Source organism: Vigna umbellata, chromosome 3 (assembly GCF_029865625.1).
Source record: "Vigna umbellata cultivar VRB3 chromosome 3, Vumbellata_1.0, whole genome shotgun sequence".
NCBI lineage: Eukaryota > Viridiplantae > Streptophyta > Magnoliopsida > Fabales > Fabaceae > Vigna > Vigna umbellata.
Genome location: NC_142167.1, coordinates 25,941,298 through 25,953,362, shown reverse-complemented (window position 1 = coordinate 25,953,362; position 12,065 = coordinate 25,941,298). Strand labels below are relative to the sequence as shown.

The 12,065-nt window shown below is 35.1% G+C and overlaps 1 protein-coding gene across 4 annotated transcripts; it reads left to right on the top strand.

Moving 5' to 3' along the window:
• The first annotated feature begins 7,725 nt into the window (after window positions 1–7,725).
• On the top strand, window positions 7,726–11,214 carry LOC124822204 (protein NRT1/ PTR FAMILY 8.1-like). 4 transcript variants are annotated; one of them, XM_047294185.2, is made up of 5 exons: window positions 7,726–7,742; window positions 8,802–8,973; window positions 9,100–9,317; window positions 9,522–10,072; window positions 10,167–11,214. In XM_047294185.2, exons 2-5 carry the CDS (start codon window positions 8,868–8,870, stop codon window positions 10,990–10,992), a joined length of 1,701 nt encoding a protein of 566 aa, XP_047150141.2. In that variant the 5' UTR covers window positions 7,726–7,742; window positions 8,802–8,867; the 3' UTR covers window positions 10,993–11,214. The 4 variants fall into 4 exon arrangements, with proteins under 4 accessions (XP_047150141.2, XP_047150140.2, XP_087966124.1 ...); XM_047294184.2 differs by lacking the exon at window positions 7,726–7,742 and adding an exon at window positions 7,751–7,891; XM_088109998.1 differs by lacking the exon at window positions 7,726–7,742 and adding an exon at window positions 7,765–7,891 and having other exon boundaries at window positions 8,788–8,973.
• The last annotated feature ends 851 nt before the right edge of the window (window positions 11,215–12,065 follow it).

The following is a 12,065-nucleotide window of genomic DNA, read 5'->3' as shown; positions in this document are numbered from 1 at the left end:
GTGAGGTCTCCTAGGTGAGGCTTAGAAATTTTGGAATCTAAGACACACTCACCGTCTACCAATTTTAAAGTGATGAAACTTTAAGTCAAGTTAGCAACTGAGGGAAGAACACTTATGAGCTCTTCCACTTCACTTGCTTGAAATGGCCAACTTACAAAAAAAATGGAAAAGAAAAACAAAAGCAATACAATGGAAACAACAAAATTTGGTGGAACAAGAATGTAGTTTAATGTGGCAGCTTTGGTTGCTCTCAAACAAGTAATGAATCAGACTAGATTCATGCAATTCTCTCAGCTGCAAAGTGACTCTCTCCTAAGCTGGAACCGTGAAGAAAATCTGCTGTGAAATTGCTGTGAATTCTGCTGTGAATTTATCCCAGCAGCCACACCACTCTACCACTCCGTCAGCTTTACTATGTTGGCTTGTCTAACCATTCTCCTTACTTCCTTTGATGCCTCCTTGTATGTATAGAGTCTAAGTTGTAACACACCTACACAGCAGTCCAGTTCAGAACTTACAGTTTCTCCTCATACTGCCAGTAATTACCAAAATATTGACACCAACACAGAACCTTTTATCAAACAGGTTATGTGCAAGAATTCCAAAAAATTTTAAAATCAATGAATTAAGCAGGTGGTAATCACGGTGGCACTTCAAATGGATCCTAAGAATAGTTCTAGAATAGATTGGACACACAGTAATGACAATCAGCTAACAATTGGATCAAAAAAACATTATCCAGCATATGTCACAAACTGTTTGTGAATTTGCCTCAAAGAACAGTCAGCAATTATGCAGAAATGACAAAAAAAAATGTTGTTTCAACAGTTCACACTATTGGATGCATTGGTCCTTTCAGCTTTTTACTTTGCTTTTCTGATATTTTGGATTTTGTGTATCAGCTGTATGTTATGAAACCAAGCTTCTACTACATCCAAATGTATTAACTAATCAAACACATTTTCTATGATAATTCCACCAAGTTACTGCACTGCTACTGTTTTAAAACAGACTTTTGACCCAAAAATTGAACTAGTCACATATCCTTTTTGCACAGAACAGCTACTGCCAAAATTCAATTCATTCAATCATGTTTAAATGATTAAAACAAACTTGTTGAACCACAATTTGATTCAAAATTCTTTATATATCCAAAATTGAAAGCAGCAGTTCTGATGCAAGCAATTTGAAGTAACTGTGCTAGTTAAATTTTGCAGCTAGCAATGAATCAGCTCAAACAGCACAAAAGTACACTTAAGACAGTCAAAGAAATTTGCTCAAAATGGCAGGATGTGATTTAGATGGCTGGACATAATCTAAAACATTCAGCCACTGGACACGCAGAAAAAAAAAACTGACTAAGCCAATTGCAGCTCGGTTAACTGCCAATATTAACACCACATGACTTTGCCTAAACACTCCATGTTTAAAATCATATGTCTATGGCTAGTTTCCATGTAAACAACACAATACTTATGCAGGAACTAGTCTCATAGCAGTTGCAGCCAATGAAACAGTCATTTCAGATTTTTTCAAAATTGATGCAGAATTTTCTGTATTGATATACTGGACTCTCCAAACATTGTTACCAATTCATGCACATGAGCTCATTATCTCAATTGTCATTGCTCATATATTATGCATAAGAATCATGAATCTTACAAAATTTCCAGTACAGATGCAGATTACATGGTATTTAACCAGAATTTTTGACAAAATCGGGATTGCACATAACATATGACATAACAGAATGGATGTTCAAATTAAAATGACTCAAACAAAAATTTCAACCGATTAAAATGAAAAGACTGAATCAATAAAGCAATAGCACGGTTCAAGACGCAACAATCCTAAAGATATGAAAAATTTCCAATGACATAGTAACAGAAACAGCAGAGACAGTGAAGGAATGGTAATGACAGAATTTGAATTATAGAATGAAGACTTATCTCACGAATCCAGTAACCTTGCTCTGAATACCACTTGATGACTGATGCAGAGTAGCTGATCTACTGAACCGAGAGATCTGATTCAACGGAGCCGTGCTGAACTTCGAGAATTGCACCTCGAGCTTCAACTGAGAATAATTCTCGGTAGCTCCAACGGAGGTCTGGAAGAGATGTTAATGGCAGCGGAGGAAGTGTATGGTGAGTTTAATGAAACTGGATGATATGCTCAGTGAATGACTACAACTCAGGCAGCCGTCCATACAAGGAAGGAAGTTGCAGGGAAGGTTTAAGCAAGTAATGACTTTCGGAGGGAGAATTGGCAGCAGCAAATCTCAACAGAATTTCATTTATCCAAAAGTGACTTTACAAGTGTAGCTACCATGAATTTATATGTGATCCATGGAGCTGTAGCTATGATGGAAAGCGTGACCCATGTGCAAAAGGTGAAAGAAATATGAAAAACGTGCTAAAAGCTAAAGCAACACGTGAATTGGTGGAATTGAAGGACGGAAGTGCTGCCGTGGTGTGTTTAGTAAGGCCTGGTGGTGCAGCTAGCAACTTTGACCATCAACTGGACAGTTTTACCCTTCTCTTGGTGTCTTCAAATTCCACTTAAATTGAAGGAAAAGAACGCGCCGTGTTGTGTCCATATCTTCAAGCTCTTCTTGAATTCTTCTAGCCATACTTCTAGTAATGGGTCCATGCCCTAAGTCATCACCAACACAGAAATTTAGATGAAACTTAAAAAGCATCTACACCAATTGAGCAACAAAATCAATTCAATATGCTAGAAATGCATCATTGAGTTGCTACAGCAACTCTAGCGGAACCACCACAAACTCAATCCTTCTTCAATCCTACAACGAACATACACTCAATTCAGCTTCAATGAATATTGATTCAAATATCGAGCAACTCAACACACGCAACAATTAAGAACAAGTTAATTAGCACTTCGCTAATATGTTCATTAGAGCACGTGCGAGTTATACTTGGACCAAAGTAACAATCACACGAAAAAATTGAGAGAATCCAATAGCAGATCAAAAGATTTTGAACTTTCACCGACCGCAATTACAACCGCATTCCTCTGCAATTTCTCGCAATATCAAGTGGAGTGGCGAGTCTTCCAGCTTGCCGCAATGTCTCTCCTTGTAGCATTTTGATTTTGGATGAAGTCAGAGATTTTGCTTAAAGATGAAAATAGGAAAGAGAAATTGTGACGGTTAAAAGAAATTGACAAAAAAAAATGTTAACTGTTACAAAATAATGGGTATTAATATATATATATATATATATATATATATATATATATATATATATATATATATATATATATATATTTGTTTTTGTAGTGGATCTTTTCCTTAATTTATATATGTTTCTTTATAATGTTCTGGTAGCGTGCTATGGTAAATATCAATAATAATGTTTGAGTGACGCTAGGTTTGTGGAAAAATGTTGGGGTTTAGGGTATATATATAATATAATATTTACTCCAAACTAATATTATTCTAATTTATGATATAATAGCAAACTGTAACTACACATAAAATACACTTTATTTGGAATAATTGTTTTATACAGTCACACAACACAACTAACCTTTTAACATTACACTAGTTAAGATAAAATTTAATTGACGTTGACCATTCATAATGGATAAATATCTTTAAATATAGAATTGTATTTCTAATTTACAACGACTAATTTAAATTATAGTTTATCATTATAGTGACCTTTAAATGGTTATCAGTTGTTCATGTTGAAGTGGAAAGCGATAATTATGACATTATAAGTATGAATATTTAAACTTCAAAAGTTTTAAAAAACTCAACGGGAAGAAAATTTTAAGGTACTCACAGTGCTAATGGAGGCTTAATTCCCTCTTAGTCCTAACGAAGTCTAATCTTATCTGGTGAATGTTTAGATTTATAAAATAATATTCAATAATCCTTTGACAATATAATAAAGTCTTATTTATACAATTTCTTCCCTTCTATCCTAAACCCATTACCAATTATATCCTCTTATCCTATATCCTAACATTACACCCCTCTGCAAAATAACTTTGTCCTCAAGGTTAGAACTGTGAAGCTTGATCTTTGGGCTCCTCTTCCTCATCGTGTTACCATATGAAAGGCACCCATTCGCTACTGTCCTCTAATTCAGGTCTGGCGGTTTGGGTGGTGGTTGAAATGAGAGACAAAATTTATGGGACCATTTTCGTGTCTTCATTATTTTCTTGAAGGTGAGGAGCTTCTTATTCTTCTTGTAAAATAACTTCTTCTATCGTTCAACTCACTCCCCCTGCCTTTATACAGCTCCTTCCCCCTACCTTTAACCGTTCAATTCTTGTTCCCTTCAATCGTTTGACTCGCATTAACAACCCTTGGCAAAGTTGCTGCAAGATCTTTCCAACAAAAATTCTTGGATTTTTGCTGCCAAGACTTGAACCTCTGTTTTGTCTTGTCTTTCAGGTTCTTCGAAGGTTGGGTTTGTATTGAATTTTCTCCTTTACTTGAGGGTTGCTTTGCTTTCTTGATGTCCTGTAGAAGTTCCTCTCTTCTTTCCTCTTTCCATTTCAGGCATTCTGAATAAGGCAGATTCCTGTTGTTCCATACTGACACCACACTCTTGGCGTCTCCCAATCGGCCTAGGTGATTGGCCTTGGACCGTTCGGCGACACTCGATCGGCCTGGGTTATAACGATTAGCCTCGGAACATGTTACCTCACCGCTCGTTCGTCCCCTAGACGACTGGTCTTCTATGGCCTCGAACCGCTTGGTAACTTCTGATTGGGCTGTGCTATCGCTCATGGCCTCTGACCGCTCGGCCAATGACTAGGAGATCGTTTTGACTGTAAGACCATTCGACCTTTTACTGTAACTGTAAGACCGTTCGGTTCCTCTTGTCCTCTCACATTCGGATTCAGTAGTTCTCTCCCGTTCGGGTCCAGCAGTCCTCTTTCGTTCGAATCTGTCGGTCCTCTCTTGTTCAGATTCGGTCGTCCTCTCCTTTTCGCCTTACTTTCCTCTTCTTCGTCTTCCTGCCTTCCGCCGGCGTTGACAGATCCCTCCTGTCGCTCCGCTGCCATCTCCTCACAAACAGTGCCCCGATTTAGACCACTAAACCTCCTTTTCAGAGCGTTGGTGAACCTCTTCCAAGTTAGATGCCTGGTTTTCTTCCGCCAGAAGCGGAACCAATATCTCGCCAAACCTCCCTCCATGCATGTAGAGACAAGCTTCATCTTCTCCTTCTCCGTCACGCTCTGGAGATCGAAAAATTCCTCTGCTTGTGCGATCCAGCCAGTGGGATTCACACCTTCAAATTTAGGTAGTTCAACGTGCTTCCTCCCACTGTGTCGAACTTCTCCTCCCTTCTCTTCCGATTCCTCCTCTGATTCTTCCTCGTCCCTCTCCCAACCTCCATTAACGGAACTACGACTGCCTTTAAAACTCCTCACCTGGTTCCCTCTTCTCCCTCGGTCACGATTCACGGTTCGAGCCATTCCCCTCGTCATTACCAATTATATCCTTTTACCTTATATCCTAACAAAAATGGTATGAAGTTTGCCTCTAATACTACCTCCTAAGAAGATTTGTGAAGGATGTGTGATTGGAAAACAACCTATAAATGGTTCAAGAAAACTACACCTGAAAGAGCTAGACAACCTCTTGGTGCAGTACATTCACATGTATGTGGTCCTTTTGATGTTCCATCTTTTGGAGGTAATAAATACTCCTTGACTTTTGTTATGAATTGACTAGAAAGATTTGGTTGTGTTTGCTGAAAGAAAAGAAGGAAGCTTTCTCTTACTTTGTGAAATTTTGCACTCTTTTGTGTTGCAAAGGATATAGAGTATGAGATAATAAGCTAACTTGAATCTAATTATAGAAGAGATTAACATCACTCTTAATTCAAAACTTTAATACAATGAGTTAGTGAGTCTTTATCTTTATATTATACTCTACTTTCTCATCTTTATCCAATGTGAGACTTAGATTCATGCTTTAGATTTCCAACTATCGCCAATAATTATAAATGAGACAACATCATGGAATTGGGAGAATGAATAGAAGGCTCACATTCCATGTATTATGGAAGATAGAGTTGAAATTTCAAGAATCAGTGTTGCAAAGATACCTAATGCTAGAAGATCCCAAAGGATGAGATTTCCATCTACTAGACTTTCTGGTCATTAATCATTCAGTGATAGTGATATAATTGATAAAGATGAATTAGTGCATCTTGATTTTCTTGTTAATACAAAATCAATTACATGGAAACAAGCCCTTGACATTAGACCATGAAAGGATGCTACGGTGGAAGAATTAGAGGCTATTGAAAAGAGCAGAACCTAGGAGTTAGTTGATTTATCACAACATAAACACTTTATTGATGTGAAGTTGGTGTTTAAGCTTAAAACAAACCAGATGGAACAGCGGCTAAACACAAGGCAAGATTGGTTTCCAAGGCTTTCTACAGAAGCGTGGTGTTGATTTTATATGTGTTTGCTCCTATGACAAAGTTAGAAACTGTGCGGTTAGTAGTTATTGTAACTAGTTGGAGAAATTGGAAAATATGTCAACTGGATGTTAAATCAACATTTCTAAATGACCCTTTAAAAAGAAGTGTATGTAATGTAGAGACCTAGGTTTGAAATAAAAAGAGAACAAAAAAATATGTAAATTGAAAAAGGCTCTATATTACACAATTGAATTTGGTTTATATGTGAAATAAACTCCATGTCATAATCTATTGATTGTGGTCTTTGTGTAGATAATCTGATTGTAACAGGAGATGTACAAGTTGAGATTGATGAATTCGAGGAGAAAATGAACTCAAAATTTAAGATATCTGATTTAGGAATTCTCATTTATTTCCTAGGTTTGGAATTTGTACACACTTCCAAAGGAATTTTACTTCATCAGAAAAGGTACATTTTTGAATATAAACATTTTGTTTTCCTTAAAGAGTGTAACATTGATAATTCAGTAATGAGAAATCTTAATTTCTCAGTCGCCTAAAATCTTTTCTTTACCTACATGAGTATTCTATCCTAGACCCCCATAAGATAAAAGTTAATTATCATATAAAATTAAAATTCGTAATAAATAAATTACATGACCGTGACAATATAAATGTCTTTAAATATATGACTATATTTCTAATTTACAACTACTGATTTAAATTATAGTTTACCATTATTCTATATGCGTTTTTATTTTGGTAAGTATTTATAATTTTTTTTATACCTTTTTTGTTTTGGTAAGTATTTATAGCATGAATAAGGACACATACTTGATTAAAGGGAATATTTTATTTTTATTCAGGACAGGAAAAAAAATCAGTGAATATTTAAGAAAAAGAAAAATGTAAAGACCACGAAAAAAAAATTATATATACATAAGTATTTGACTCCTTTGTTAAGGCAACTGAATCTACTCACAGAACTATAAATATAAATATACTATAAAATAAAAAAAGTAAGGAGAAAGATAATAAATATTAACAATTGCGTGTAAATGATCTCTTTTTCCAAAATGAAATATCTCCATTTACTCAAAAATCGTCCTTATTCATGCATAAACACTTACCTAAATACTGATAAAAATGAACATGTACCTAAAAATGATGAAGTTTACAAAATACACGAGACCACAAAAGTGAACATTATTGGATAAAGCGTGACGCATTTTAACGCAGATAATTTGACGATAACTAAACACTTTGGCAAAGCGGTTTGTAGTGTTGGTCGTATTTTGCTGTACACGGTCACTCTCTACAAAGGTTGAAACACCTTTCCCATGTGCTACTAATAAGATTGCTCAATTCTACTTTTATGAACTTCCATTCCTTCTTCCTATATTCTTCTCTTCTCTTTCTTTCTTTCTTCTCATCAGTTTTGGTTTTCAGTTTGATGGGTCTCTTGAATTCTTGTAAGTTTTAACTAATACTGATTATTGGTTTCTCCATGGATGTTCAAATATTATTGTATTGTGTAGTTTGAGAAAGCTCACATTTTTAGTTATTTATAGCAGTTTTCTTCTATCAGAAATTGTAATCTTGCTTTGATAATATATAGTGATATCTTTTGTTCAAATTTGTGTTATATTATGTATTGAAACTCTATTTCTGATTGAAGAGTGCTGAGGGATGTAAGTAACTCCTCTGATGGAGTTTTGAGTTTTAAACGGGTGTTATTATTTTCATCTTAAACCATGTTCCACAAATTTAACCTTTACGTAACTCTCAGTTGTTTTTTTTTTGCTTTAAACTGTGTTATTTGATATTTTTGTTTGATAGTCTTCAGTTTTTTTCCATCATATCCCATGAATTTTAGTGTCATTTGGTAGTGTGAAAACTCTGCCTTCACTCCTGGAAAAAGAGGAGTGGGAGAAAATTGTAGCCAATCTCAATCATACAAACTTTTTGTTCTGTTATAGAGATTTATTTTTTCTGTAACTGCTTAGCTTTTTCTTAGTGAGAAAGTGGAATATGCATTCCGCATATAATGGTGGAATTTATGGTTTCTGTTTTTGGTGTTGCTATCATGCGGTAGGCTTTTAGGGTGATTGTGATATCATTACGCGCATGCTGCAAAAAGGACAAAAGAAATTATGTGTTATCCGAAACTAATCCGACACTATTTGTTGTGGAAGTTTGAAATTAAGGGGTCCACTTTTATCTATATCAGATTCTAATCTTCTATCATTGTTCCTGTTTCTATTAATTCAAAATATCCCAATTGACCAATTCAATTTACAATTTTGTCTCCTTGTTTCTATGGTGATGATTATCACCTATTCACTTCTCTCAGGAAGCCAAGAAATAGATTTTTTTTTGTAGGTGACTGAGTCTTTGAAGGGATAACAGAGAAAGAAGAACCAGACAATAGGAAATTGGATTTACACTATGGAAGAAGATGGCATATACACACAAGACGGGACCATTACCATCTCCAGAAAACCTGCCAACAAGAAAAAGACTGGAAATTGGAAAGCTTGCTATTTTATTCTTGGTACTCATTTCATTTTGTTAATTTCGTTGTCTCAAGTGCATAATGTTCTGAAATTTAGTGCATATGCTTGTACTAAAACAAGAAGATCCTAAGATTCTGAATTTTAGTTAAACCATTTTGTGGCAGGAAATGAATGTTGTGAGAGATTAGCATACTATGGTATGAGTACAAACCTGGTGAACTATCTTCGGGAACGTTTCAACCAGGGAAATGTAACCGCTGCAAATAATGTCACAACCTGGTCTGGCACGTGCTACATCACACCACTGATTGGAGCCTTTCTGGCCGATTCATACCTAGGAAGATATTGGACAATTGCCTCTTTCTCAGTTATCTATGCCATTGTAAGTTCAGAAAATTTTATTTTCTTGTTTGTGTCCCATGTTAACATTTAGTTTTCACACTTCATTGTGTCCTTGTTTCTTGAATTCCAATTATGTTGCTTTCAAGTTTCAACTCAATTTAGCCAACAATATGTTCAGTTTCATATGGTTTGAGAACAATGACATGAATAAGCTTTTGTGAATGCATGTTTGCTTACTATGCAGGGGATGACACTTTTAACACTGTCTGCTTCTGCCCCTGGAATAAAGCCATCATGTGATGCTAATGGCTGCAATCCAACATCAGCCCAAACTTCAGCTTGCTTCATAGCACTCTACCTGATTGCTCTTGGAACTGGTGGCATCAAACCATGTGTCTCAGCTTTTGGTGCAGACCAATTTGATGACTCCGACAAGAAAGAGGCAATAAGGAAGAGCTCTTTCTTCAACTGGTTTTACTTCTCTATCAATATCGGTGCACTTGTTGCTTCTTCGGTATTAGTTTGGATACAAATGAATATTGGATGGGGATGGGGTTTTGGAGCTCCTGCTGTTGCAATGATCATTGCAGTCATATTTTTCTTTAGTGGTAGTAGACTCTACAGACTTCAAATACCTGGAGGCAGTCCCCTTACAAGGATTTGTCAAGTCATAGTTGCAGTCTTAAGGAAAATTAACATTCAAGTGCCAGATGATAAGTCTCTTCTTCATGAGACAGTAGATGTAGAATCTGTCATCAAAGGTAGCCGCAAGCTTGATCACACAAACCGCTTCAAGTGAGTTATCAAAGAAACTTCTAAATGAAATATTATTCTTGTGTCTATTCTTGTGTCTTTTCTGAACACAAAACATGTTGATGATTCCATCTAGGTGTTTGGATAAGGCAGCGGTAGAAACCCAATCTGACATTAGCAGAGGTTTGCCAAATCCTTGGAGGCTTTGCACTGTGACACAAGTTGAGGAACTAAAATCAGTGATCTCTTTACTCCCAGTTTGGGCATCATTGATTGCCTTTGCAGCTGTCTATGGACAAATGAGCACCATGTTCGTTCTACAAGGCAACACAATGGACCAGCACGTTGGCCCTCGCTTCAGAATCCCATCTGCATCCCTCACCATTTTTGACACACTAAGTGTCATTTTCTGGGTTCCTTTGTACGACCGCATCATTGTTCCATATGCAAGCAGGTTCACTGGCCACAAACAAGGGTTCACACAACTTCAAAGAATGGGAATTGGCCTTGTCATCTCCACCATAGCCATGGTTGTTTCTGGCATTCTGGAAGTTGTTCGCCTTGACATTATCAGAAAGAACAACTACTATGATGTTGAGACCATCCCCTTGTCAATCTTCTGGCAAGTGCCACAGTATTTTATTGTTGGATGTGCTGAGGTTTTCACCAACATTGGTTCCTTAGAGTTCTTCTATGGTGAGGCACCAGATGCCATGAGAAGCTTTGGTATGGCTCTCTTTCTTACAACTACTGCCGTGGGAAATTATGCCAGCACACTGCTTCTCACCATTGTTACTAAGATTACCACAAGACATGGAAATCTTGGTTGGATCCCTGACAATCTGAATAGAGGCCATCTTGATTACTTTTACTGGCTTTTGACCACTCTCAGCTTTCTCAATTTTCTTGTGTTCCTTTGGATTGCAAAGAGGTACAGATACAAGAATGTGGCTGCAAAATAGCTTCAGGTTTGATAGCTCTATTTGCTGCAGATTGTTTAGTACTTTTTATATTGGAATTGCATAAATTTCTTGAACAATTATTTGTATACATGCTATTTTGAATGTTTGGTATGTTAAAAATAGTTCTATTAGTTTTTTGGATTCTTTTTTCCTTTAAAATTACGTGTACATTTTGGAGATTTGATCCACAACCTTTTGTGCCAATTCAGTGGGTTTGGTCTTGATGTTTGTGTTACCTTTTCTTACAATTAATACCTTATTTTAAAAAGAAAAAGTATTAAAAATGATAAAAATAAATAGTGCATTCATTGGATCAAATATAATTTATTTGACTTATTAAATTTTGAATTGTCTCTTGTTTTCTATACCCATAAATTAGATAATCTAAATATAACTTCATGCCTAAGCCAGAAAGGATGATAGAGCTTGGTGTCTTTTAGACCTTATACCTATTACAAAATTTATACTTATACTTAAATTCTTAATATAATGTCTTTTAGAGCTTGTTGTCAACCAATACTATTTTCTTCAATCGGAAGAATACGAAAGAAAAAAAAAGACAATTGTTTAGCCCGAAAAAGGTTATTAAATAGGCTGTATAAAATATTATACTATTTAAATATATTATAAATTATACTATATTTTCTCCTGATTTAATATTTATTCAATTTATTTTTCTATTTTTCATTAAATCTACCACAAGTTGATTTAAAATGAAAAATTATTTCAAGATTTTAATTTGAAATTAAAATATTTAAGACTTTAATTAATTTTAGTAAAAACTAACTTTTTATTCAATTTAAAATTATTTTTAAAAATCAGATTAATCATTAAATCAGTCAATATATACTGGTTCATCGTTTACTATTATTAATAAAACAGTACAGATAATTAAATAATATACAAATAAATAACATTAGAAAAATATAATATCTCAATTTAATAGTACTAAAAATTAAAATAACATGTTTTATAAAAAATTAAATGTATTTTAACATTTAAGTGTAAGTTTCAACCATACATAACATTATTTTTTTAAAATGATAAGTTTCTTTGTAAAATGATAAATGTTT

Excerpts from the sequence above, each read along its gene's own strand:
- LOC124822204 (XM_047294185.2), top strand. The coding sequence starts at position 8,868 with ATGGAAGAAGATGGCATATACACACAAGACGGGACCATTACCATCTCC. Across the intron at positions 9,318-9,521 it reads TCTCAGTTATCTATGCCATT|GGGATGACACTTTTAACACT; the intron begins GTAAGTTCAGAA and ends CTTACTATGCAG. Across the intron at positions 10,073-10,166 it reads GATCACACAAACCGCTTCAA|GTGTTTGGATAAGGCAGCGG; the intron begins GTGAGTTATCAA and ends GATTCCATCTAG.